The sequence below is a fragment of the Aotus nancymaae genome, unplaced genomic scaffold (assembly GCF_030222135.1).
Source record: "Aotus nancymaae isolate 86718 unplaced genomic scaffold, 86718_ANA_hifiasm-v0.15.2.pri h1tg000019l, whole genome shotgun sequence".
NCBI classification, from domain to species: Eukaryota; Metazoa; Chordata; class Mammalia; order Primates; family Aotidae; genus Aotus; species Aotus nancymaae.
This window is the reverse complement of record NW_026988431.1, coordinates 27957946-27983856: the sequence shown is the minus strand read 5'-3', so window position 1 is coordinate 27983856 and position 25911 is coordinate 27957946. Positions and strand designations below refer to the sequence as shown.

The 25911-nt window shown below is 35.8% G+C and overlaps 2 protein-coding genes and 1 pseudogene across 4 annotated transcripts in view; 2 read left to right on the top strand and 1 right to left on the bottom strand.

Annotated features, from left to right (window-relative positions):
- The window catches only part of NPHP3 (nephrocystin 3), a 46682-nt gene extending 38328 nt beyond the window's left edge, over window positions 1-8354 (top strand). For all 3 annotated transcript variants that reach the window (XM_012451221.3, XM_012451223.2, XM_012451222.2), the window contains 3 exons: window positions 386-511; window positions 1067-1182; window positions 1814-8354. In XM_012451221.3, the coding sequence (XP_012306644.2) occupies window positions 386-511; window positions 1067-1182; window positions 1814-1994 (423 nt within the window). In that variant the 3' untranslated portion in view covers window positions 1995-8354. The remainder of the gene's footprint in view (window positions 1-385; window positions 512-1066; window positions 1183-1813) is intronic.
- UBA5 (ubiquitin like modifier activating enzyme 5) lies at window positions 5305-25820 on the bottom strand. The gene is made up of 12 exons (XM_012451234.3): window positions 25645-25820; window positions 19507-19552; window positions 19305-19394; window positions 16427-16536; window positions 12774-12860; window positions 12057-12141; window positions 11226-11330; window positions 10919-11046; window positions 7733-7868; window positions 7414-7489; window positions 7171-7277; window positions 5305-6631 (listed from the first exon to the last, which is right to left on the bottom strand). Exons 1-12 carry the CDS (start codon window positions 25803-25805, stop codon window positions 6548-6550), a joined length of 1215 nt encoding a protein of 404 aa, XP_012306657.1. The 5' UTR covers window positions 25806-25820; the 3' UTR covers window positions 5305-6547.
- LOC135275999 (small nucleolar RNA U3) lies at window positions 14316-14414 on the top strand (annotated as a pseudogene).
- Window positions 25821-25911: the final 91 nt, after the last annotated feature.

Below are 25911 nucleotides of genomic sequence, written 5' to 3'. Positions count from 1 at the left end.
CCCAACTTTCAGTTGAAATGAAGTAGTTAGAAAAATCTGGAAGGGATTTGACAAGAAATGATCTTTTTATTTTGATGCAGTCTCCAAATTATGTGCAATAGTAAATCTACTTTAGCTGATATGTTTTTACTACACTAGAAACAGTGAGTAATAGTGGATGATTCTAAAGGGTTTTCTGAATTATCAAAGAAAATGCTTTTATATACAGTGTAGCTTTAGATTGTCAGTTATCTATAAACTTAGTCATTAAGCTAAGAGGAAATGCTTCTGAGATTTTTTTTCTTCAAAATTACCCTTTAATATGAAATTTTACTTATGGAGAAAACTCTGATAAGATGGTATTTATTGCCTTACATTTTTGTTAGATTTAACTTTTGTTTTTTAGGGGAAACTTGACAAAGCTGTACCTTTGTATGAATTGGCTGTTGAAATTCGACAGAAATCTTTTGGCCCAAAGCACCCTAGTGTAGCTACTGCCTTGGTGAACTTAGCTGTTCTTTATAGTCAAATGGTAAGTTCCCATATTTTAATGTTTTATAAATGAATGAATTTATGACATAAAATATAGGTAAACATGAATTAGATATGGCACAGTAAATATAATGAAAGACAATTTAAGGATATTTATTTCTAATGCTTCCTTTAGCACCTAAGAAACTATTGAAGTTAGACTTGTACAAAGGTCTCTTCCTCTTAGTGTAAAACACTGTTTAGTTGAGAGCATAGGCTTAGTTTCTAAAATTTTGGAGATAATCTACATCCTTCTATATAATATTGTATTTAAGTCTGTGGCATTTGATGATGATGGGCGAGAATCAGGTGTGGGGCCCATTGGGCAATAAAGGAACAGGTTTGTGCTTACAGTATTGGGTTATGGTCAAATGGTTACCAAGCCAGGGCTGAATCTTAAGTATCTGACTTTCTATTATACTGCTTCTCTTTATTCCCCTCTTTTAGGAGGATATTAACATTTTAAAGTACTAATCAATGTAGGTAAGCTTAGTCTAGAATACATTAATTTCAGAAACCCAGTGTACTTAAGTAAACATCATTATTTTTTTATAAGAAAAAACATGTTGAAGCTTTGCCATTATATGAAAGAGCATTAAAGATTTACGAAGATAGCCTGGGTCGGATGCATCCTCGAGTTGGAGAAACATTAAAAAATTTAGCTGTACTTAGGTAAGAATTTTTTTCACTTTCCTTATACAGCCTAACTCTTTTATTTGGAGTAGCTTTAATTTGTCTTACAACAGCACAAAATATTTATTGCTGAATTTTTTTTCTTAGAGTGGGGAGGGGTTGTTTTTTGCTGATCGACTTCAAGAGATACTAAAGTAGTATCCAGAAGTGAAACCAAGGCTGCATGATCTATTTCGCAGAGGAATGTATGTACTTACCATGGTAAATAGTGAAGGATGGTTTACACTGCAACTGGCTCTGCGAGTAATATGGGTAATTTGCTGTGCTCAGAGTGAATTTGCCATTAAGTATATGTTGACTTTTGCTTGCTCATTTGTATTTTTCTCAGGAAGCAGAGAATACCTAACTTTCCTTAGCAATTTCACCGCCTCCATTACAACATGGTTTTAATGGTATCCATATGAGACATTAAATACTGATACTGGTAGAAAGGAGAAGAGTTTGGGTATTGTTTTACTGGTCTGCTTGAGTAAATACACTGGAAAAGGGGGGAAGTTAGCAAATATTTACAACTTTTTTTTCTGTATCCCGTAAGGTCATTTTGAATTGGTAAGAGGTTATATTCTCATTTTAAGAGGTTTTTTTTTTTTCCTCTCTCTCTCTCTCAAAGCTATGAAGAAGGAGATTTTGAAAAAGCTGCTGAATTATACAAAAGGGCAATGGAAATAAAAGAAGCAGAAACATCACTCTTGGGTGGAAAAGCTCCTTCACGACATTCATCAAGTGGAGACACATTTAGCTTAAAAACAGCTCATTCTCCTAATGTTTTCCTTCAGCAAGGACAAAGGTAATAGCAGCAGTTAGAATTCTTTGCAAATGTACCTTAAGACAAAATCATTAAACATTTGGAACATTTGAATTTGAAACTTAAAAGTTTTAAGAAATTTTACTATGTGTGATTTGACTGATATTTGTATGAAGTTGTATGGGACTACATTAAGTTGGAATTGATTGTGTCTGTTTTGTTTAAAATAATTTTACTATCATATGGTATCCAAGGATGTAGACACATTAGAATTCTAAGATTACATGAGGAGCAAATCATGAAGAGTGGATTGGTCTTTGTTCAAGAAGAGCTGGCAGAGCAGTTAATACAAGTTCAAGAATTCCATGAATCTTGGTCAGGCATGGTGGCTTATGCCTGCAATCCTAGCACTTTGGGAGGCTGAGGTGGGAGGATCACTTGAGGCCAGGAGACTGAGACCAGCCTGGATAACATGGCAAAACCCTGCCTCTACTAAAAATACAACAACAAAAAAAAAACAATTAGCTGGACATGGTGGCGCATCCTTATAATCCCAGCTACTCAGGAGGCTGAGGTATGAGAATCGCTTGAACTCGGGAGGTGGAGGTTGCAAAGAGCAACCTGGGCAACAGAGTGAGACTCTGTCTCAAAAAAGAAAAAAAGAATTCCATGATTCTTTACAGCTCTCAAGAGCTGCTTTAGCCTCACCGTGCCTCTTGCTTTTCAGCAGTAGTCTGTCCTAATTCTCTACCTCAAAGGAAAGTTTCAAGGATTAAAGGGATAATGTTCATGAAAGATTCGAGTTGTCTTCAGTGAAACAAATTAGTCACAAGAATCCCTGATTGCTGCATTTTTAAAAATTCTTTATTTTACCCTTCCCTTGAACAGATTGGTTCAATCCCTCTGCTTTCTGTGCTGTCTACATTGTATATTATTTATTACTATCTAGTATATGTATCTGTATAATGTCCAAAGTCTTAATGCAGTAACAGGTCAAGCTCTTTAGCATTCTTTGACTTTTTCCAAAATATAGACATGACATTCTCCTTTATCTTGCTTCTTAGATGGCCTAAATCTGTCTGTTCATTTACCTGAAACTCAAATTTGGTTGCCATTTTTATACTGAAAATTAAATATTTTTATGGATTTTATAAATATTGCAACATTTTGGATAGTTTTGAACCTTTGTGTATTTATATGTAATGAAATCATCAATTTAATACTTGTAAGACCCTAACATGTATTAATTGTAAAAGTGAAAGATATAATAATCACGCTTCACTGTTTTAAAATGAAAGTGCAATTTCAAGTTCTTTTTTCCCTACTCTAGTTTATACAAGAGAGCTGTTTTGCATTAATTTTTGAAGAAATACCTAGTTTATACAAGAGGGCAGTTTTGCATAATTTTTAAAGCAATATGTTGAATTTTTTTTGAACAAAATGTCAATATTTGCTGCTCAGTAGTTTGCTCAGCTTAAGGTTTTGGTTAATGTTCTCTAAGGTGTAGTTTCTATTCACAGGGTGGTCCACAAACCATTATCACCACCACCTGGCAGCTTATTAAAAATTCAGACTCTCAGTCCTCTCCCCAGACCCAGTGAATCAATCTCTATTTTAGCTAGATCTCAAAGTGACTCATGTACACATAGGTGTGAGAAGCAGTGGTGTAACTCTAAAGCACTGTAGTGGCAATTTAAAAGGAATGAGGCAGTATATAATGAGCATTCTTCTTCTTCCTTTAGGAATAGTCCAAGAGGGAAAAATAGAAGATAAACTATAACCATAACATAGCTTTCTGGGTTTGGCAGCTGTGAAAGACACAAAGTAATTGAACTCACAAATATACCAGACATTGATTTTAGAATTAAGCTGTTAGAGCTTAGAATTTGATTATTTAGTGATTTAATTAATTATTAAATACATAGCAAGTATTAATTTAATACATAGTATTAAATTACACTAGTAATTTAATACATAGCAAGTAATGTGTTCAGTTTATCACCTTAGAAAAACTGCTTTAGAAAATAATCAGAGCAGGACTCTGGAAGAACCCTGAAAAAAGGAAAAACTACCTTAAGAATATTATTCTTTGTACCTCCAAAATTTGTGCTTGAGTAACTATAGTTGAGGACATATTGATCATTTGAAATTATGTATTCCAAAAGAATTAAATTTAAACATAATAAACTATATTTTGATACTACTACTTATTTTACTACCAACCCAAATGTTCTCATGTAGAATGCATACTGAAAAAGATAAAAATAGCTGGAACATCTTTGTGTCTGCATATTTGAAGTTTTGAATAGGAATATTTATTCACATTAATATGTACCTTCATAATGAAAAAGGTAGCTTTCAGACAACTCAATTATAAATCTGAATTGGTAGGGCACTTATTTATTCTAGTTATAATTTTCATTCGTCAATATCTTACAGAAAAGGAAATACGAAGAAAATGTGATGCAGGGGTCAAAGCTTCCTTTAACAAATATTCTTAAGTGGCTATTGTTTTTTGTTTTGCTCAGCATAAGTATCCAAGGAGTATTCTTATGAGAAGAAATTAATAATACTTATTTTCTCTACAACATTTAACTAGAACCATAACTAACTTCCCATTAACAGTGAGACGGGAATTAAAGTTGAATATGTTGTTTTACTATCATTTAGAGTCTCTGTTCCAAGGCAATTTGGGGACTGCTTTTCCATCTTTCACATTAGAATCAATAGTGTTTACAAATCTGGTCAAATGCTGTGAGTTTATTTAGTAATACTAAATTCAATGAGATTAATTTTTCATAATCAGCTGCCTTCTTATGCAAGTTTTCATGGCATGCCGACTGTGAAGAGAGTATTCTAGGATAGCAGCATATCTGTTACCAGATTTTTTTATGGTAAAATAATCCAATGGTTTTTAATGAAAGATATTAGACAAAAAAGTTAGATCAATTAGGTAAGATCTGGTACAGTGTAAGACACCAGCAGTGATGCAGTGTCTTTTATCTTGAGAGCAGATAAAAGACAGTGAATTCTAGATACGATACTTTATCAAATCATAAAATTTTATAAAACCTTACATGTATGTGCAAGTTTCCAAAGGAAAATTATTTTTGAAAGACTGCATTTCATGTTTTAAATTCAAAACATCTCTCATACTAGAAAAGCTATTTTACAGTTGAATATGCTAAATTTTTTAAAGATAGTAAAAGACCCACCAAGGCAACACAGATAAGTTTCAAGGCTAAAAAAACTATCCTCCTGCTTTCCAGACTTCACTATAAACATGAGACTCATAGTATAATCCTAGCACCTCAGAACAATGTATTGAAGACATTTGATACTTGAGACTTTCCGAATTCAGTTTTTTGAACTTTATTTTACAAATCAGGGACGTACTTTTGATTTTTTACAACATTTTTCCCCTAGAGATATAATTTAGATATTCACATCTTCAAAGTAAAAATCAAAATAGGAAATAAGCATAGAAACATCCTACTGGTAATGGTTACACCTGCATGGTATTTATTAGTCTCCAAACCATTGGAAATTTATTTCAACCAAGGTACTTAGGTGCAACTTCAGAGAAAGCTAATTTATATCAACTTACAGTTTAGCGGTCATGATCAAGGGAAATGATACTCCTCCACTGACTACAAGTCTTTGCAGAGGCAATTTAGAACTGTTCTTTTATGCCCACTATACAGGACAAACCTTGCCGACATCTACTACCTTGATAATCAAATTTAAATGAAGTATCCAGGAGTAGCCTAAAGAATTAGTGTAATCTGGGGATATTAATCTAAATTTATGCCTTGCTCTTCAGTAAAGTATAGTAACTCCAGATATATATGTTCCACAGATGCAATAATTTCTATTCCTTGGTCAGTGCAGAATATAATTTATACTTCCTGAAAGCAACTTTGTCTATTCATGAAGATAGCTGCCTTTTATTTGCCTTTGTCTCACTTTGAATATATATAATGCACAGGTTTACAAATTTTTCCAATAACTACATTTCAACTTGTATTTCATCAGCAAACATTTGAGAGGATGTTACTTCATATATTAACTATTTTAAATTGATCGTTGATCAAGTTAGTAGTGGACAATTTTATTATAGAAAGCAATTCTAGACATCATAAGCAGAATGTTTGCTAGCTCTAATCAGTAAGCTGTATGCCTTGTCCTTCTCCCTATATCTAGGGATCATGTGCTGCTTTATTGTCCATATCCTCATGCAATAGACACAAGGAATTAAAAAGAAAAGAAAGAGATTGGAAAGGAAAAGATTACAGGATCAGATTTGTCCTTCCCCCACTCCAAAAGGCCAACACATTTCAATAGCTATGTTTTCAAATAAGATTTATATCCCACAATGTCCTTTGAGGTTTTCTTACTAGAATGAAACATACATTTTAGGAAAGTTAATGATTTTATTGGAGTGGGGAGAAACAAGTCACAGGATTTTCAAAAACTAACAATTCAGTTAAGAGTATACATTAATTAATATTGCCTAAGATTTATCAGTTAAAAAATTTGTTTTTAATTTCAAGGGAAGAGGATTTAACATGAGAAATAAAATATATGCCAGTCCATTATCTACATATTCTTCATCTTGGCCATGAGATCTTCCAGGCTTTCATGAGAATCTTCCACTGTTACCTCAGTGACAGAATCTTCTTGCTATTGACAAATAAGGAAAATATAGTGGAAAAAAAAGAACCATATAGAATTCTTGATGCTTAGGAATAAATAATCAGTAAGTTTTGACCATGCTCAACAGGTTATAAAGTAAATTTTCTTTAACAAATGTCTTCTAATTTTTAGAAAAAAGACAGTCTTTTGCATTCCCCACCAGTCTGTTTATTTATAAGGCAGTAATTTCAATATTCTTGACCGCTCTAGTTTTTTTAAATGGTATTGTAGCTAAAACTACCAATATACAAAAATGAGATCTTCATTTAATCAACATCTATTATGCTTGGTTAATTAATGAGTGAACAAAACCATTTTATTCCATGTTTTAAAAGAATTTAAAATAAGCTATAAATATCTGCATATTAACAATAAATACCTCTCTCTCACATCTTAATGCCTATAGCATAAAATACCTAAAATGGGAAATTCTTCATTGGCATTACAAATTAGAATGAAGATGAAAAAAGATAAATATTTCCTCTTATGTGGTATTTACATATGGGTAAATCATATTTTTGAAATACCTTTTTTGGAATTGTATATGCCACTGTAATTCCTTCAGGTAAGTCTGGAACTGGACCTGAAGAATTTTTCAGTTCCTCTTCTGAAATCTCAGATACCAGCTCAATACCTGCAAATTTGATCCTATATCAGTTTTCAAGGAATTTAATAAGCAATAATTATTTAATTTGTATAATCTTGTTAGATTCCTTACCATAAAAGGTTTTGCTTTATGCTGCCATTTCAATATATAAAAGAACACCTACCCCATTCATTATCTTCATGGATTATCTCTTCCTCTTCCTGTATAACCTCTTGTTTGGGCAGTGCTGCCACCTTTTTCTGTAGAAATCAAACAGTATCAAAGTGTTCTTACTCATTCTCAGTTCTCTGAAGCATTAATCAAGAATTCAGACAGCCTTTTTATCTTACCAAAAGCAAGAAAGAACATTCATTTTTGAAGTATGGTGAATAAATTAACATTATAAAAATACAGAATCCATTTACCTTGTATTCCAAATCTGCTTGTTATTTATTGTCCTATGCAATATGATCCCTCATGCACTCTAACAGATTGCCATATACCTTATATTCTTCCTGCTGCTTCCTGCAATTTCTGTCATCACACTGAGGATTTGGCTTCATGGACATAGTAGGAAAAAAATCCTGCATTGCATTGTATCCAAGATAAAAACTAACAGTACCAAAATTTAACAGAAACCTAGAAAGACAAATCAAAATAGACTTAAATAAAGAAATTAAAACCAGGAAAAGTACTGGAATAGCTAAATTTTTTTTTAAATGACTTTGAAATAGGTAATGATTTTTTTTTTTAACCAGAAAGCAGAAATTTACATCCAAAAAACAGAAATTTTCTCTTATTTACATTGCCTGGCTCATAGTAGATGCTTCAATGTTTATTGAATGAAGGAAAGAAAAGATTACTCCATTTCATCAACTGTAGAACATACTACTTTTTGAACCTCTAATAAAGATGAAATGCTGGCAGCTAAACTATGTCAACAACTTAAAGAAGCATGCTGATTTCAGAGAAGTTAAAATGTGGGAGAAGTGTATTTTTTAAATCCCTGAGATATGGTACTAAATCTAATTATATTTTAAAAATTGTATGTAACTTATTATAAAATGTACAATCTTAAATGTATAGCTCAATAAAATTTTGTGTGAGTCTTTCATGTAACCATAACCAGATCAAGATACAGAGCATTTCCAGTATCCGACGTACCTCCAGCTCCCTCCTGCCCTCTTCCCAGTCAAATCTGATACTTTTTACTCTGTTGCCCAGGCTGGAGTGCAGTAGCATGATCATGGCTTACTGAGGCCTCACCTTCCCAGGCTCAAGCAATCCCATCTCAGCCTCCCAAGTAGCTGGGACTACAGACAAGCACTACCACACTTGGCTAATTTTTGTATTTTTTTTTTTGTAAAGACGGGGCTTTGCCATGTTGTCCAGCCTGGTCTGGAATTCCCAAGCTCAAGTGATCTGCCTGCCTTGGCCTCCCAAATTGTTGGGATTACAGGCATGAGCCACTGCACCCAGCCAATCTGATGTCTTTTATTAGGTTGGCACAAAAATAATTGCAGTTTTTGTCAAAAGTAATGGCAAAAACTGCAATTACCTTTGCACTAACATAATAAAAGCTTCTACACAGAGAAAATGACATAAAAAAGATAAATGACAAAAATATTTGCAAAAACACATTCTTAATATATAAGACAAAAAAGAGCAAAGACTATTAGCAGAAAATTCACAGAATGTAAGTGTTCATTTTTCATAAATAAAAATTAAATGCCTATTTTTTTATCCACCAGAATGACAAAGATTATAGAGTTTGATGATATCCAAAGTTATCAAAGGTATGGGTGAACTAGGTACTTCTAAACTATGATACAAATGTATAATCCTTTTGCAGGAGAAATTTAGTAATCTTTCTCAAAATAAATATTTCATAAATTCAGAAATTCTACTTTAAAAAACTTGTACTACAGGACAGGTGCAGTGGCTCATGCCTGTAATTCCTAGCACTTTAGGAGACCGAGATGGGCAGACTGCTTGAGCCCAGGAGTTCAAGACAGCCTGGGGAACATAGGGAGACTCACATTAGCTAGGCGTGGTGGTGGGTGCCTGTAGTTGCAGCTAACTGGGAGGCTGAGGTGGGAGGATCACTTGAACCTGGAAGGTGCAGAGTGCTGTGAGCCAAGATCACACCACTGCACTCCAGCCTGGGTGACAGAGTGAAACCCTGTCTTCAAAAAAAAAAGACTGTACTATAGAAAACTCTGGGCTGAGCATGGTGGCTCACACCTATAATCCCAACACTTTGGGAGACTGAGGTGGGCAGATCACTTGAGCTCAGGAGTTCAAGACCAGCCTGAGCAACATGGTGAAACCTTGTCTCTACAAAAAATACAAAAATTAGCCAGCCATTGTGGCATGCACCTGTACTTCCAGCTACTTGGGAGGCTGAGGTGGGAAGGTCACTTGAGCTCAGGAGGTTGAGGCTGCAGTGAGTCATGATTGTGCCACTGCACTCCAGCTTAGGCAATACAGTGAGACCTTGTCTCAAAAAAAAAAGATTGATCTAGTATTCAAAGATATATACAAGATGTAGTCTACAGCATTGTTAATAAAAAAAAATTAAGTAGCCTAAATGTCCATTAATAGAGGGGCTAGCTAAATAGGACACATCCTTAAGAGAATACTTTGTTAGCATAATTCTTTTCTCCTTTTTTGTATCATACTATAAAATGTTTATTTAGACAGGGCCTACTGCTAAACAGGCTACTTGCTCTTATATGAAATAGCCCTAGGCCATTACCTTGAGAGTTTATATGTATGCTTTTTAAAATTTCTTTGCTAGCAACTGACACTTCTTATTGATTGGTGCCTCCATATGTCTTGTTGTAGTTTGTTCTTATTATATTGGAGACTTAGGAAATACAACTAAGCTTATTAAAGTTGTAAAATGAGGGAAAATAAATGGCCTGAATTAGAGAATACCTAAAGGGACTCTGCTTTTAATAAAGTATGAGTTAATTCATAAACTCTGACAAAAATTTTAGCAGCAAAGAAATCTTTTTCCTTCTTTTTAGCTACAGTTTAAATTGTATAGTTGCTGGATATTTGTTTTTGGATAGCAGAGGTATCCAAAAGCAGATTTCAAAAATCTGTTCAAAATAATTTTAAGTATTGTTAATGTGTTTTATATTAACACTAATATAAGTGTTAACATTTACATTTTATGTTCATGTAAATGTAAAATTTACAGTAACACTAATGGAATGTTTTATTACATTAACAATAATTACTGTTTAATCACATTTGGGTTATTTTTGGTAAGACTTCTATCAAGATAGTAGAAGCAAGTGTGTTAAAGTCTCTATCCACTGGTCAGACTTGCAAAGATTTAAATCATTTGTTTAATGCTTCATAAGTAAATATACCACTACCATTGTATCAGTTAATAAGAGCTATTCCAAATGAAGGGAGTAACTGACATTCATATGTATTCATGTAGGAATATGCACATATGTATTAATATATGTAACAATATAGCTATATATGAAAAGTAGACATACATATATAAAATAGAATTTACACATATACATATATAAAACATTTAAAACTACATTTAAGTTTAAAGTAGCCAAATTAAATACTTAACTGGTAATTTCAATTTCTGAAATGCTATGTGAAATATTTTTTTTTTGAAAGCATATAAGCTGTAGAGAAAAATTACCCTGACTTACTTTAACACGTTTTGTACTAAGATCCCAGCAACAACACCCATAGTGGTAGGAAGACTGGCTGCACAAACACCTTCTCGTTTCAGAGTCTTTTCATCAATATTTGCAGCAACTACAAGTGGTGGAGCACACTACACGAAAAAGAATAAAAGAAAACACATTTCAAAAAAAAGAGAAAAAGTATGAGATGTTCCAATTAGTATTCCATCCCCATTCATTTGTTTTTTCTTTGAATTGTAATACATTTTCAATGCCCCTAACAACTCAAGTACCTAATAGTGAATAATAATCCAAAAAGAATAATGCATACCGCAAAACAAGCAGATTCTCCAGGAATTATGAGCTGTATATGCCCTGAAACTGCATTTTCACTGACCCCAGATTCCATCCATGTTTGTCCAAGTTCATTACAAGCCTTAGTAGAAATGGGTGAAAACATAAGAAAAAAAATAAAAGAGCAAGAAGTAATTTACAATAAATTATTTTAACTGAATGGATTACCAAGGTCTTTTAAAATAAATTTTCAGAATAAATGAGGAAAGTCATAAGATAATGTAATTCCTTGGTAATTACCATACTCTGTTTAAAGTGACAGTATTCAAGATGTAGTCAGTAAATATTATTAAATTGAATCAAAGTTTATTGGCTTTCTTGTCAAATTAATATGAAATTTCACTTTTCTAAAATAATTTCAGGAACAAAAAAATGCTAAAATATCATCTGAAAAGTTGAAACAATATTCAAAAGAAAAATATTTATTTTTATTTTTGAGAAACCATGTTTTTAGGTAATTTATACATATTTATACATTTATAAAATCAAGTAACAGAAGTTAAACCTAATGCTGACCAAGAATTATTATAAGATACTAATTTAAGAATTATACATCAGAGGTATTTTTTATAGTTTCCTCTACCAGCAAAAAGAATAGAATATTATAACACATGTCACACCAGCAAGGCTAGACAGGTCCAACAGCTATTAGAGTAGATTTTAAGAGTAGGCTTAAAACATATAATAAATAAAACACATAAAAGGGTTTATATTCAGAACTATTTTTAGGATGGGGATTGTATACTGATAGAATATAGAGGAAAACAGATAAATCCATGAATATATCTTACACAGCAGGAATACTCACTGTATTTATTGTCATTCGAGCTTCAAAATTGTCCACACAGCTAAGAACTAGATCAACAGGTTTTCCTTCTTCTAACCCACCATTACTAGTCAAAGAAAATAAATTTGAAAAACATTAGGATACAAAATTCACTCTAATACATTATACTTATTTGTCCAGTCTGACATTTATTCTTTCATTAAATGTTTGACTATAATTATCACATAGTAAATCTGTACTATTAAAGATATCATATATCAAGTATTGAGTAACTTATGAATATAACATCAATGATACTGTAGTATTACTTCTTTTACAAGAACTACAAGGGTGAAGGAAGTATACTAGCTTTCACACTTTTATTCATGCTTCAGTACAAATTTAAATGTAATAAAAGCTAATTGAATGCAATTATTTCAGTGGTGTTCTGACAGTCTCTGAAGAAAACCATTTCAGACAGAAATATAATCAACACAGAACTTAAAATTGACACTCTCTTCTGATATTGTAACTTACAGGGGTTTTGCTTGTTTGCTTTTTATTTTTAATTGTTTTTGGACAATATATACCTTCAAATGCTATTCTAAAACATAAAAATTACACAAAAATTACTGTTTTAAAAAACAGAAAAATATATATCAATCTACCATTCATTGGATTAATCAATAGATTTTTCTAATAGATTTTCTAATATTTGAACTGAACATTATACAAAATATTCATAAATTAAAATTTTACCTTATTCTATCCATGAAATGTTGAAAGTTTTCCACTGTAGTTATATTGTAGTTGTGTACTTCAAAAAGAACATCAGGATTAATGTTCCTAAGAAGGAAAAAGGGAATGATTACAAGTCTGTAATCCCAGCATTTCAGGAGGCTGAGGTGGGAGGATCACTTGAGCCCAGGAGTTCAAGGCTACAGTAAGCTATTATTGCACACACTGCACTCCAACCTGGGGGACAGAGTGAGACCCTATCTCTAAAAAAAATGTTTTGTTTTGAGACGGAGTCTAACTCTGTCACCAGGCTGGAGTGCAGTGGCACGATCTCAGCTCACTGTAACCTCCTCCTCCCTGGTTCAAGCAATTCTCCTGCCTCAGCCTCCCAAGTAGCTGGGATTACAGGCACGCACCGCCATGCCCAGCTAATTTTTTGTATTTAAGTAGAGCTGGGGTTTCACCATGTTGGCCAGGATGGTCTCGATCTCCTGACCTCGTGATCCACCCACCTTGGCCTCCCAAAGTGCTGAGATTACAGGTGTGAGCCACGACGCCTGGCCAAAAAATGTTTTTAAAAAGACTACTAGTAGCTGTAATAGGAAAAAGCTGTGAGGAAAAAAAGAGTTGAAAGAGCTAAAGGGCATTTCACATACCTTAGAGAAGCAGAATTCAAGCTATTCAAAGAAAACCCAAAGTCCTTTTCTCTTTTATCCCACATTTCAAGGACTAGGTTCATTTGTGTCATAAAGATAACAAAACTGTTCCCACCCCAATCAGTCTAAGTGCAGGAATTAAGACTTTACCATGTCCAGTAACTACATACAGCTCAGCCTCACTTCCTTATTCAGTTAAGAACAAATTTGGGGCCACTAAAAAGTTCCTAAAGCAGGAATTGGCAAACTGTGGCCCATGGGCCAAATCTAGCCTGCCACCTGTTTTTGTGCAGCCTTGAGGCTAAGAATGTTTTTTTCATTTTTAAATGGTTGGGAAAAAAATCAAAAGAACATTTTATTACATATAAAAATTGTATCAGCCAGGCACAGTGACTCATACCTGCAATCCAAGCATTTTGGGAGGCCTAGGTAGATGAATCGCTTGAGTCCCAAGAATTCAAGAACAACTTGGGCAATATTGCAAAACCCTATCTCTGCTAAAAATACAAAATATTAGCCAGGCATGGTGGCACATGCCCATAGTCCCAGCTACTCAAGAGGCTGAGATGGGAGGATCGCTTGAGCCTGGGAGGCAGAGGTGCCGTGAGCCAAGACTGTGCCACTACACTGCAATCTGGGTGACAGAGTGAGACTCTGTCTCATAAACAATTTTTTAATTTAAAAAATTAAAAATAGTATGAAATTGAAATTTCTGAGTCCAAAAATAGAATTTTACCAGAGCACAGAAATGCTCATTCATGTTTGCGTTGCCTACAGCTGCTGTCACACTACAACTAACAGATGCAACAGAGACCCTCTGGCCCTCAAAGACTAAAATATTTATTATCTAGCCCTTTACATAAAAAGTTTGCCAACCCATGTCCTACAGGTAAGAAAATTCTTTATAAAGACTATACTTTCAGGGATCATTTCTATAGTGTGTTACTAGAGAAGTTTCTCTGAATGTGTAGAGCACTGAAAATACCTAGGAATACAACTAACAAGGAACATAAAGGACCTCTTCAAGGAGAACTACAAACCACTGCTCAATGAAATAAGAGAGGACACAAACAGATGGAGAAACATTCCATGATCATGGTTAGGAAGAATCAATATCGTGAAAATGGCCATACTGCCCAAAGTAATTTACAGATTCAACGCTATCCCCATCAAGCTACCAATGACCTTCTTCACAGGACTGGAAAAAACCACCTTAAACTTCATATGGAACCAAAAGAGAGCCTGCATAGCCAAGTCAATTCTAAGCAAAAAGAACAAAGCAGGAGGCATCACACTACTGGACATCAAACTATACTACAAGGCTACAGTAATAAAAACAGCATGGTACTGGTACCAAAACAGAGATATAGACCAATGGAACAGAACAGAGGCATTGGAGGCAACACAACATATCTACAACCATCCGATCTTTGACAAACCTGATAAAAACAAGCAAGGGGGAAAGGATTCCCTGTTTAATAAGTGGTGTTAGGAAAACTGGCTAGCCACATGCAGAAAGCAGAAACTCGACCCCTTCCTGACACCTTACACTAAAATTAACCCCAGATGGATTAAAGACTTAAACATAAGACCTAACACCATAAAAACCCTAGAAGAAAACCTAGGCAAAACCATTCAGGACATAGGCGTAGGCAAGGACTTCATGACCAGAACACCAAAAGCATTGGCAACAAAAGCCAAAATAGACAAATGGGACCTAATCAAACTCCACAGCTTCTGCACGGCAAACGAAACAGTCAATAGAATGAATCAGCAACCAACAGAATGGGAAAAAATTTTTGCAGCCTACCCATCTGACAAAGGGCTGATATCCAGAATTTACAACGAACTAAAACAGATTTACAAGAAAAAAAACAAACAAGCCCATTCAAAAATGGGCAAAGGATATGAACAGATACTTTACAAAAGAAGACATACATGAGGCCAACAAGCATATGAAAAAATGCTCATCATCACTGGTCATTAGAGAAATGCAAATCAAAACTACATTGAGATACCATCTCACGCCAGTTAGAACGGCAATCATGAAAAAATCTGGAGACAACAGATGCTGGAGAGGATGTGGAGAAATAGGAACACTTTTACACTGTTGGTGGGAGTGTAAATTAGTTCAACCTTTGTGGAAGACAGTGTGACTATTCCTAAAGGACCTAGAAATAGAAATTCCATTTGACCCAGCAATCCCATTATTGGGTATATATCCAAAGGATTATAAATCGTTCTACTATAAGGACACATACACACGAATGTTCACTGCAGCACAGTTTACAATAGCAAAGACCTGGAACCAACCCAAATGCCCATCGATGATAGACTGGACAGGAAAAATGTGGCACATATACACCATGGAATATTATGCAGCCATCAAAAACGATGAGTTCGCGTCCTTTGTAGGGACATGGATGAACCTGGAAACAATCATTCTCAGCAAACTGACACAAGAACACAAAATCAAACATCGCATGTTCTCACTCATAGACGGGTGTTGAACACAGGAATTGGCAAACTGTGGCCCATGGGCCAAATCTAGCCTGCCACCTGTTTTTGTGCAGCCTTGAGGCTAAGAATGTTTTTTTCATTTTTAAATGGTTGGGAAAAGAATCAAAAGAACATTTTATTACATATAAAAATTGTACATGGACACAGGGAGGGGAGCACTATACACTGGGGTCTGTTGGGGGGGAGTGGGGGGGACAGTGAGGGGTGGGGAGTTGGGGAGAGATAGCATGGGGAGAAATGCCACATATAGGTGAAGGGGAGGAAGGCAGCAAATCACACTGCCATGTATGCACCTATGCAACAATCTTGCATGTTTTTCACATGTACCCCAAAACCTAAAATGCAATAAAAAAAAATAAATCAAATAAAAAGAAAATTCTTTGTACAAGTGAAGTCTGCATTTAATAGAGAAAAATTCAGATCCATTTCTATTAACTCATATCAAATACATAAAGTAAGATTTCATTGAATATGGTTCTTGATTGCTATTCCATTTACCTCAAAGTATGTTCTGCTGCTTGAACTTTACTTAATCCTGCTTGATGAGGTTGGAAGAAAAGTCTATTCATATTGGCTAGTTCCACCTTGTCATAATCAAAGAGTAGCAACTAAAATGAAAATGGTGGTATTCAGATGAAAAACACACCAAAAAGCTAAAAATACCAAAGAATAAATTAGCTTTATATTTAATTAGTTTAATAGTTTGATAATATTAGCTAATTCTGAAACACCAGGTACCATATATTAATTTGTTGAATGCTAATATGAGGTATGTAGGTACTATTATCCTTACTTTAGAAATGAGGCAACTGGAACACTTGCCCAAAGGCCACTCATCTAATATGAAGTGAAAATGGGATTCAAATTCAAGCATTCTCAATCTAGCATCTGCACCTCAACCACAATGCTTTGCTGCCTCTCTAAATGATCCATTCAGAAATTAAGATTAATTCCCTTTCATTCCATTTTTAAAAACTGTGCCAAAATCCTACTTCATTTCCATTTTTTGCTAAAAGCCAGGAATCCATTGGATAAATGAAATCTTTAAAAAAGATAAAAACAAATGCTGTAACTTGAAATATAGTATAACCTGACTCTTTTGCGTAGATGACAAAATATATATCAATGACATGGCTAAAGCATTATTCCAAACAAAATTACAAATCAGTTAACTGTTTCCTGCTACATAGTTAAGCCTGTTTCAAACAGCATTTGTCTCTCTCTCTCTCTCACACACACACACACACACACACACACACACAAATTAAAATGGCCATGAGATCACATTTCTTATCAATAAGAACAGGCTAGAGACAAGGACTTCCTAAATCCCTTCTTGATATGAAATTCTGTGACTCTGTAATACAATTCTCATTACACTAAATAATGAAAACAAAAATGGGACTTTCTTCTCAATACAAAAACTAAAAAGAAAAACCTCAACCCCTAACACCTAGGTAGCCCTTAATACCTTGCTAGAAAAGATCTCACACTCTCCATAATTTTCTAATCCTACTTAAGAGTCTCCAAAACATAGTTTATTTAAGCTCATCAATAAATATGTATTAGGTCAGGCCAAGTATTACATTTTAGTTTCTGCCTCATAGCTTGTTTATGCATAAGTTGCAGGAAACACTAAACTTGGGAACAGAAGGTCTGAATTGTAACTCTGCCACTAATTAGCTCTGGCTGTGGGTAAATCACTTGCACTTTTTAGGCCTGTATCCTCATCTCTAAAATAAAGCAGAAATCTAGATCTGGTGATCCAAGGCACCCCATATACTTTCAAGAGCTCCCAGAGCCTTTTTTTTTAGGGATAAGAAATGGACTCTGGGTCTCATAACATCTTCTACTTTCCTATTTAGCCCCATTAATTTGCTTCGTATTTATCTGTTTTACAAATTAAAGAAAGACTTCCTGAAACTTACCTGTGTAGATTCTCAGTTTACAAACTTGAGGGCGCACTAGAATCACTTGGAGAATTTTTAAAAATACAGATGTCTGTGCCTCATCCCCAGATATTCTTATTTACTCATTATGGGGTGCAGTCTGGACACCAAGATTTTTTTAAAACTTCCCAGGTGACTCTACAACAAAATATGATAACTATTGTTCCATTGTAGCTCTGTGCTACTCAAAATGTGGCCTGGTCTAGCAGCATTAGCACCACCTGGAACTTGTTAGAGATGCAAGAGCACTTCTCCAACTTTAATGTGAAAATGAACCATTTGAGGATCATGTTAAAATACAGATTCTGACTCGGTATGTCTGGGGTAGGTATTGAGAGATGATACTGATGTTACTACTTGAGAGACCAGATTTGGAGTAGCAAGGATCCAGTAGTTCTTACTAGTGTAGTCCTAGGAACATCATCATCAGGTCACCTGGGAGCTTGTTAGCAATGTCAATTATTAAGTCCACCTGACACCCTATAAAATCAAAACCACCAGAGTAGGATGTTAATCTGTGTTTTAATAAGGCTTCCAAGTGATTCTGATAACATACTCAAACTTGAGCGCCACTAATCTCAATGATCTCTATTATCCCTGGTCAATCAGTCAGGGTGCTTAAGTCAGCTATAAGCAATTTTTGTTCTGCTTTTGTAAATCTTTTGAAAGATATTAAAATTTCAATAAACATTTCTAGTATTTTGGTGTTGTTATTTCTATATTGATAAGTGAGTGCCAATTTTGAAATCATTTTAAGAATTTGGGGGTAGACCAACATATTAGAAAGCACTGGTAAACTGTGGGAGAATGCTTGCTTTACCAGAATGACAAATTAAAGGATATGTAATTGTGGAAAGCTTATCTATTCAACCATTATGTATCTAACATCATAGACTTTGGCTTTATAAATCTAAGATTGGTAGATTGAATTCTGGTATAAGAAAAGTTACTTCTTTCTACCCATAATCCAAATGAATTTTAGAAAAAAGTTAAAAATGTACCAATTTTAAAAAATCCATCGAGAGCATTCTCTAGTTCAAATTCAAGAGTAAGAAAGGTACATGTTTTCTATTCTGTCTGGTATATGTTTAATAAAATATTTCTTATATGTTTCAGTGTTTCATACACTTTATCAAATTAACCTTTTTTCCTAAGCTTCTATATCTAAAACACTTAAGTCCAAATTGTTTACATTTACTTCAACATAAACGTTTCTAAACACAATTAGACAATCCTTGTCAAATTAGCAATAATAACACCTTTTGTTTAGGTGGAATATGTCTCAACCCTTTGAGTAGAAAGAACAATCTAGATTAATACACTGCAAGTCAATAAGCCATTAGTAATGAAAAAACTCCTAATTTGTACCTGATTTACTCCAGGAGTGAGTAGTTCCCTATATGATAGGCAAAGAGAAATGTTTTTACCTTACCAATGCCACATCTTGTCAGCATTTCAGCAGTCACACTACCTACTCCACCAACACCTACTATTGCTACGGCAAAGGTACGGATTTTCTGTGAAATACAAAATATGTGTTGGTTAATAGCTCTTCATCAAATATATCAACAGAAGCTATTTTCATTTACTGAATTCATTTTACAAAAACTTGGAAAGGGTTTATCATACCTCATAGTCGCTTACAATTCCCATTCGTTTCAATGCCATCAAGCGGCTTAAAACAAAGGAGAAAAAATGTTTTAAAGCTTACGGTCTTTTAAGTGCTAGTAATACAAATAGATATATATCATCACAGAAAATAAATAACAAAATATTATCATTACTAATCATTTCAAACAGGAGGATGCTTACAGGCTGGTTTTTAACCAGATGAAACTAAACTATCCAGATAGCTTAAAAACTCTTCCAGGTGAAGCCTATGAAATAAGATTGGTTTTTAAAAGCTATGTATTTGGATTTACAGCCAAGATTGTGACTGGTACCTAAATGTTAAGGGTCAAAGTTAAATTTCAACATTTTTCTATGCTTTGGTAGAATACGTAAATATTTAATGTTTTAACACTCAGATCTCCATCGTCAGAGTAAACTCATGGCTGGAATTCCATTCTCTTGTTGCCTCTGCCCACAATGGATGATGTCTAATTTTAGTAAGCTCCTACTATATGCCAAAGACTCTAAGAGGTGCTTTAACTAGTTACTGGCAATCTGCAGTTTAAGTCTATAATTAATTCTCATTTATCGTCACTTTAAGGAATCAGATGGTTTCACCAGGCTTGTTAGGAAATTCAGCCGACACCCCCATTTTCCTCTCCCTCCCTTTTTTTTTTTTTTTTTTTGAGACGGAGTTTCGCTCTTGTTACCCAGGCTGGAGGGCAATGGCGCGATCTCAGCTCACTGCAACCTCCATCTCCTGGGTTCAGGCAATTCTCCTGCCTCAGCTTCCTGAGTAGCTGGGATTACAGGCACGCACCACCATGCCCAGCTAATTTTTTGTATTTTTAGTAGAGATGGGGTTTCACCATGTTGACCAGGATGGTCTCGATCTCTTGATCTCGTGATCCACCCGCCTCGGCTTCCCAAAGTGCTGGGATTATAGGCGTGAGCCACCGCGCCCGGCCCTCTCCCTCACTTTTAACTCCATCACCATCATATTCCTAAATAACATGCCAACATTGTTATTTCTTTTCAGTTTTAGTCAATTAACTGAATCAGATTTTGCTCTTAGCATTCATCCCTACTGCACACAGACATTTTCCATCCCACCAACCTCCCCACAGTGTTCATATGGTCATCTCGGTTAGATGTTAACTCTTCACATCTGGGCCAAGCAATATATTAAAACTTACCCTTTCCTCTAATCCCCACCCCTGGACTTAATAAGTATGTTTCTCCTGATGCTTAATTTCCTATGTTTTTTCACAAATTCAACCCCAACTTTCCACTAATTTTCTAAAATTCCTCTGGATACAGTCATATGCATGAAGCAGTCTATCAATTTCATCTTCTTAAAGATATATCTCCTAGAATCTGACATAGTATCTGTCTCTAGACTTACTACACATACAGCTGCCTTCCTAGGATCTTCCTTCATCATTATACTACAACATTTCTTAATTTCTTTATTTTGTGTTAACCCCCTGCTTCCTGTATGCCATAGCTCACTAGTTCTAAAGTGTTTATGGATCAGCAACAGCATCACCTGAGAATTTGACAGAAATGCAATTTTTTAGGCCCTACCCTATAATCATTCACTGAATCAGAAATCTTGGATGTGGAGTCTAACAATTTGCTTTAACCATCCCTCCAGTAATTCTGATGCACGTGAAAGTTTTAAAAGACTCTGTTAACAGTTATTTTTAAACTTACTGTCTTGCTGTGGTTAGAAGATGATCTTCCAGTAGTTTTACAAAGGGTATAGCAGAGGTAAATTTTGAGAACTTTCATGTCTGAAAATGTTCCTTATCAAAATTATATTCTTGGCCGGGCGCGGTGGCTCAAGCCTGTAATCCCAGCACTTTGGGAGGCCGAGGCGGGTGGATCACGAGGTCAAGAGATCGAGACCATCCTGGTCAACATTGTGAAACCCCGTCTCTACTAATACAAAAAAAAAAAAAAATTAGCTGGGCATGGTGGCGCGTGCCTGTAATCCCAGCTACTCAGGAAGCTGAGGCAGGAGAATTGCCTGAACCCAGGAGGCGGAGGTTGCGGTGAGCCGAGATCGCGCCATTGCACTCCAGCCTGGGTAACAAGAGCGAAACTCCGTCTCAAAAAAAAAAAAAAAAAAAAAAAAAAATTATATTCTTTATAAAAACAACAAAGCAAAGGGCATATAATTGTGGGAAGCTACATATATACTCTTAATTGATAGTTTAACTTGGTATAGAATTCTAAAGTTAGAATAGTCTTTCAACGTTTTAAGGTAATGCTGCAGTGTCTCCTAGCTTATAAAATTTCACAGTGTGCCTTAATGTGAATCTGTTCTAATCCCTTGTGCTGAGTTTTTAGTGTACCCTTTCAAAATGAAAACTCACGTTTTCAGTTCTGGGAAATTTCCTTAAAGAATTTGGTTACTTCCTTGTTTGGTTTGCTTTTCACACTGTCTGGAAGTCCTATTATTTGGAAGTTGGACCATCTGGATTTGTCCTTTATTTTCTTTCTCCAATTATCTATCATTTTAGTTATCTGCTCTATTCTCTGGATGATTTCTTTCAACTTTATTTTCCAACACTTCTGTTGAGATTTTCATTTCTATTACCATATCCATTTGCAAAAATTCTTGATCATCTAAATACTTTGCACCTTGTTCCTATGTCATTTGTACCATATCTTCTCTCATCTGAGGATACCAATGATAATTTGGGTGGATGTGTTTCTCTTACATAGTCTATCCAAGTTGCTATTCTTATTTCTTTCATGTTAGAAGTTTCTCTCATCCTTTGTTCTGTTCATATTTAAGAATGGGACACTAATAAAGGTTAACAATATAGGCCATACTGTTTGACTTTGGACTTCCCTGTAGGGTGATCTGGCCAGCCTATTCAGCTGAGAAACCCACAATCCTCTTGGTGCTATCAGATTCCCTAGAGAATAATCTTTCAAACTCCAACCTGAGTTGGAGTTCCAATCCCACGATCAGCTGTTGGAAGTGAAGAAGCAAGGCTGGGAGTCTCAGCATTATGTATGTAAGCATTCCATTCACATTTAGCTGCAGCATTCAGCATGTAAACATTCAGTTTACCCCTTCCTTCAGATATAAAAACCTGCCCCAATTATTCTTGGAAATCTTCTATTTTACTCTTTCTAATGAAGAAATCTCTACTCTCCTCTTCTGGGTAGGGAAGGAGCATTTGCCCAGCTACCCGCAGTGGAGTGGGGATCTGGGGCTTTGTTTCAACAGATTTTCAACTGAAAGTTTTTTTATTTTTTAGCCCTACCTGAAGTTCTGCAAGTACCTGTGCCTATTCCTGAGGCTTTTGGGGGATTCTTGCAATAAACTGGGTTACAAGCTTAAGATTAAACTTCTCTGAATCTATTAAATCGGTTACCTTCACCCATCCCTTCGCTAGTTTCCAAATTGTTACTATAATCTTCAAGTACAGGGACCCACCCCTTCCCACCAGTTATTAATAGGAACCCTTTATATTTTCAAAGGGAGTTTTCTTTTTAAACAGTTGCTTTACTGTCTCTTTAGTGGGGTTAGGTAGAAAGTGATGGCAGCTGCATCACAGGAATTTGCTATATTTACCTTGATGCTCCCTTCAATCTTTACAAATAACCTGAGAAGGATGGATGGCAACCCCCTTTTACAGATGAGGGAAATGATTTGGGTTAATCAACTGCCCAAGATCAGCTAACTGGCAAACAGTATACTGAGCTGGGTTTCTGAGCCAGGATTTGATACCAGGTTTTCTCATCTCAAAGCCTCTGCAGTTTTTCCACATGCTTATAACTATATTCCATACCACATAATTTTACAGTTACTTGTGTTGTTTGATCAATATCCCACATCCATGTAGTCTCTTAAACTGAAGCAAAAGTCAGGGGCTTTATATTTCTTTTGTATCTCTTGAAGCAATTAAAATGGTGTTGAACACATACATATCCCTTTCCTATATCTTTCAATAACCCTGTACTTGATCATAATTCTTACCACCTACACTGCAATGGCATGTTTACTTTTCTATTGATCTCACACTCATCTGGTAAGCTCTAGAGGGAAAAGACTATGTCTACTTTGTATTCACAGTGTCTGTACATAATAAGTACCGAATACAAAGTGAGTAATATTGTCAAGGAGGACTGGAGACAAAAAGGTACTCAGTAAATATTTGCTGTATGAACAATTCAAAAAATTAAGGTTGACCTTTATTAAAATTCCATATACCAGTCAACAGCTTTGGGTGTCAAACAGCCATCTCCTGTATAGCAATTTTAGTAAAGTCAATGGTACAAATCAGAAAATACTAAATATGGGCCGGGCGTGGTGTCTCACGCGTGTAATCCCAGTACTTTGGGAGGCCAAGGCAGGCAGATCACGAGGTCAGGAGTTCGAGACCAGCCTGGCCAATATGGTGAAATGCTACCTCTACTAAAAATACAAAAATTAGCCAGGCGTGGTCATGCATGCCTAGGGCCTCAGAAGGCTGAGGCAGGAGAATCACTTAAACCTGAGAGGCGAAGGTTGCAGGGAGCCGAGATCGCTCCACTGACTTCAGCCTAGGCAACAGAGCAAGGCTCCATCTCAAAAAGAAAAGAAAAGAAAAGAAAATACTACATATTTAGGCTTGAGTTCTGAAAGTCTTGTTATTATTACAATGACAAGGGATCATCTCATATTAAAATAATATCTGAAAGACAACTTAAATTCATGACCCATATTCTTCTGCTTTTCATTCTGGAGGGAAAATTTCAAAGTCTTCATTTGTAAAATTTTTAAATGTTTTAAAAATGTCAAATAGTTTCCACTTATTCTGATTAAAGATGTCAGTTCATGCTTATTTAGTCTCTAAAAATTGTGGACCATTAACCCTTCATATTTGGCAACACAGTTAAAACAGTGCACCCTAAGACTTCTACTGTGGCTTTATATATCACAAACTAAAACCTTTTTTAAAAATCAAAAATCTTATGCTCTTTAAAGGAAAAAAGCAACAATAAAATCTTCCCATTTCATTTACTTTAACACTATACAATTTTTAGCTACACGACTTAATTGTTTGTTTTTACTGGAGAGATAGTTCCATGAGAATATTGGATTAAGACAAACCTAATGCAAGACAGGCCGTATTATTTACTACCAGTGCTATGACCTGAGGTGGCTCTCTAAGCCTCAATTTTCTCATCTATATAATGGGGGTAAAATGGTAGCAATCCCATAGGGTTTTGGTGAGAGGACAAAATGCATGTAAAGTGCTTAGCACAGTGAAAGCTCAATAACTGCTTGCGACTGAATGCACCAAGCAATAAAATCTTGCATAAGGCTTACCATGTACAAGCGCTACTCTAAGAACTTTATAGATACTGATTTTTTCAATCCCCACAACTAGGACAAAGAAAGATATTACTATTATCTTCATTTTATAGGTAAAACTGAAGCGGAGAATTTCACAACTTGCCTAAGGTTAGGCAGCTACTAAGAGTAGATTTGAATTGCAATCGGCCTGGAGGTAGAGTCTTTACCCTTAACCTGCAATCAGCCTGGAGAAATCTCTACTCTCCTGGGTAGGAAAGGAGCATTTACCTTACTGGAGGTAGAGTCCTTACTATAGTCCATCTGCTGAATTGACAAACTTTGTTAGGAAAGAAGAAAAGTGAGGCGTGGGCAGTCTTGGTAATGTCAAATGGTTTGAGATGTTAAGGAGCACCCGAATATCTCAGATAAGAGCTAACCTCGTTCTCCCCCGCTCCGCCCCCATTGATAAGCCTTTAATAAAACTCCAAGTTTACTCTTAGCAGGTTTTACATTTGATCGCATCTTCTGAAAATTCTTACTATCAGTCTTATGCACAGCGAGGTGGATTAATTAGAGGCAAGGTGGATTAATTAGAGGCGATAGGAAACTGGACACACGTCCTCAGCAAGCACAGGTGCAGCACCATATGGCTGACTCACCAGAGGTTTTTTTAAAAAAGAAAAAGAACATCTGATCAGTACTAAGATGTGGCCTTGCCCATTTGGGAACGGGATCCCCCCAAGAAAAGGGTGGCGGGAGTCCGCATGAGCAGGACGTGGGGAGCGCCTCACTCCTGATCTCACGAAGCCTGACCTCGTCCTCCTCGCCTGCCTCCGACTGGCGACGCAGGTTACCTGTAGGGATTCGAATCCACCACCTCTGAGCTCATCTTCTCTATGCGGGCCCGGCCGCCGCCTCCGTCGCCGCTCCCCGGCACCCGCCGACTTCTCTCTTGGGCAAGTTCCCGCTCCAGCTCCTGGACCCGCTGCTGCAGCCGCTCCACAGACTCGGCCATGGCTGGGACTCCGGCCGCCAATGCTCCCAGCCCGGGCCTTCGCCGCCGCCTTCGCCCCACGCTGCTCAGCTGGGCCCGCGAGGGGTACGTGGGGAGGCACCTAGCC

Excerpts from the sequence above, each read along its gene's own strand:
- UBA5 (XM_012451234.3), bottom strand. The coding sequence starts at position 25,805 with ATGGCCGAGTCTGTGGAGCGGCTGCAGCAGCGGGTCCAGGAGCTGGAG. Across the intron at positions 11,331-12,056 it reads CTCGAATGACAATAAATACA|GCTTGTAATGAACTTGGACA; the intron begins GTGAGTATTCCT and ends ATTTCTACTAAG. Across the intron at positions 11,047-11,225 it reads GAGAATCTGCTTGTTTTGCG|TGTGCTCCACCACTTGTAGT; the intron begins GTATGCATTATT and ends TTTTTCGTGTAG.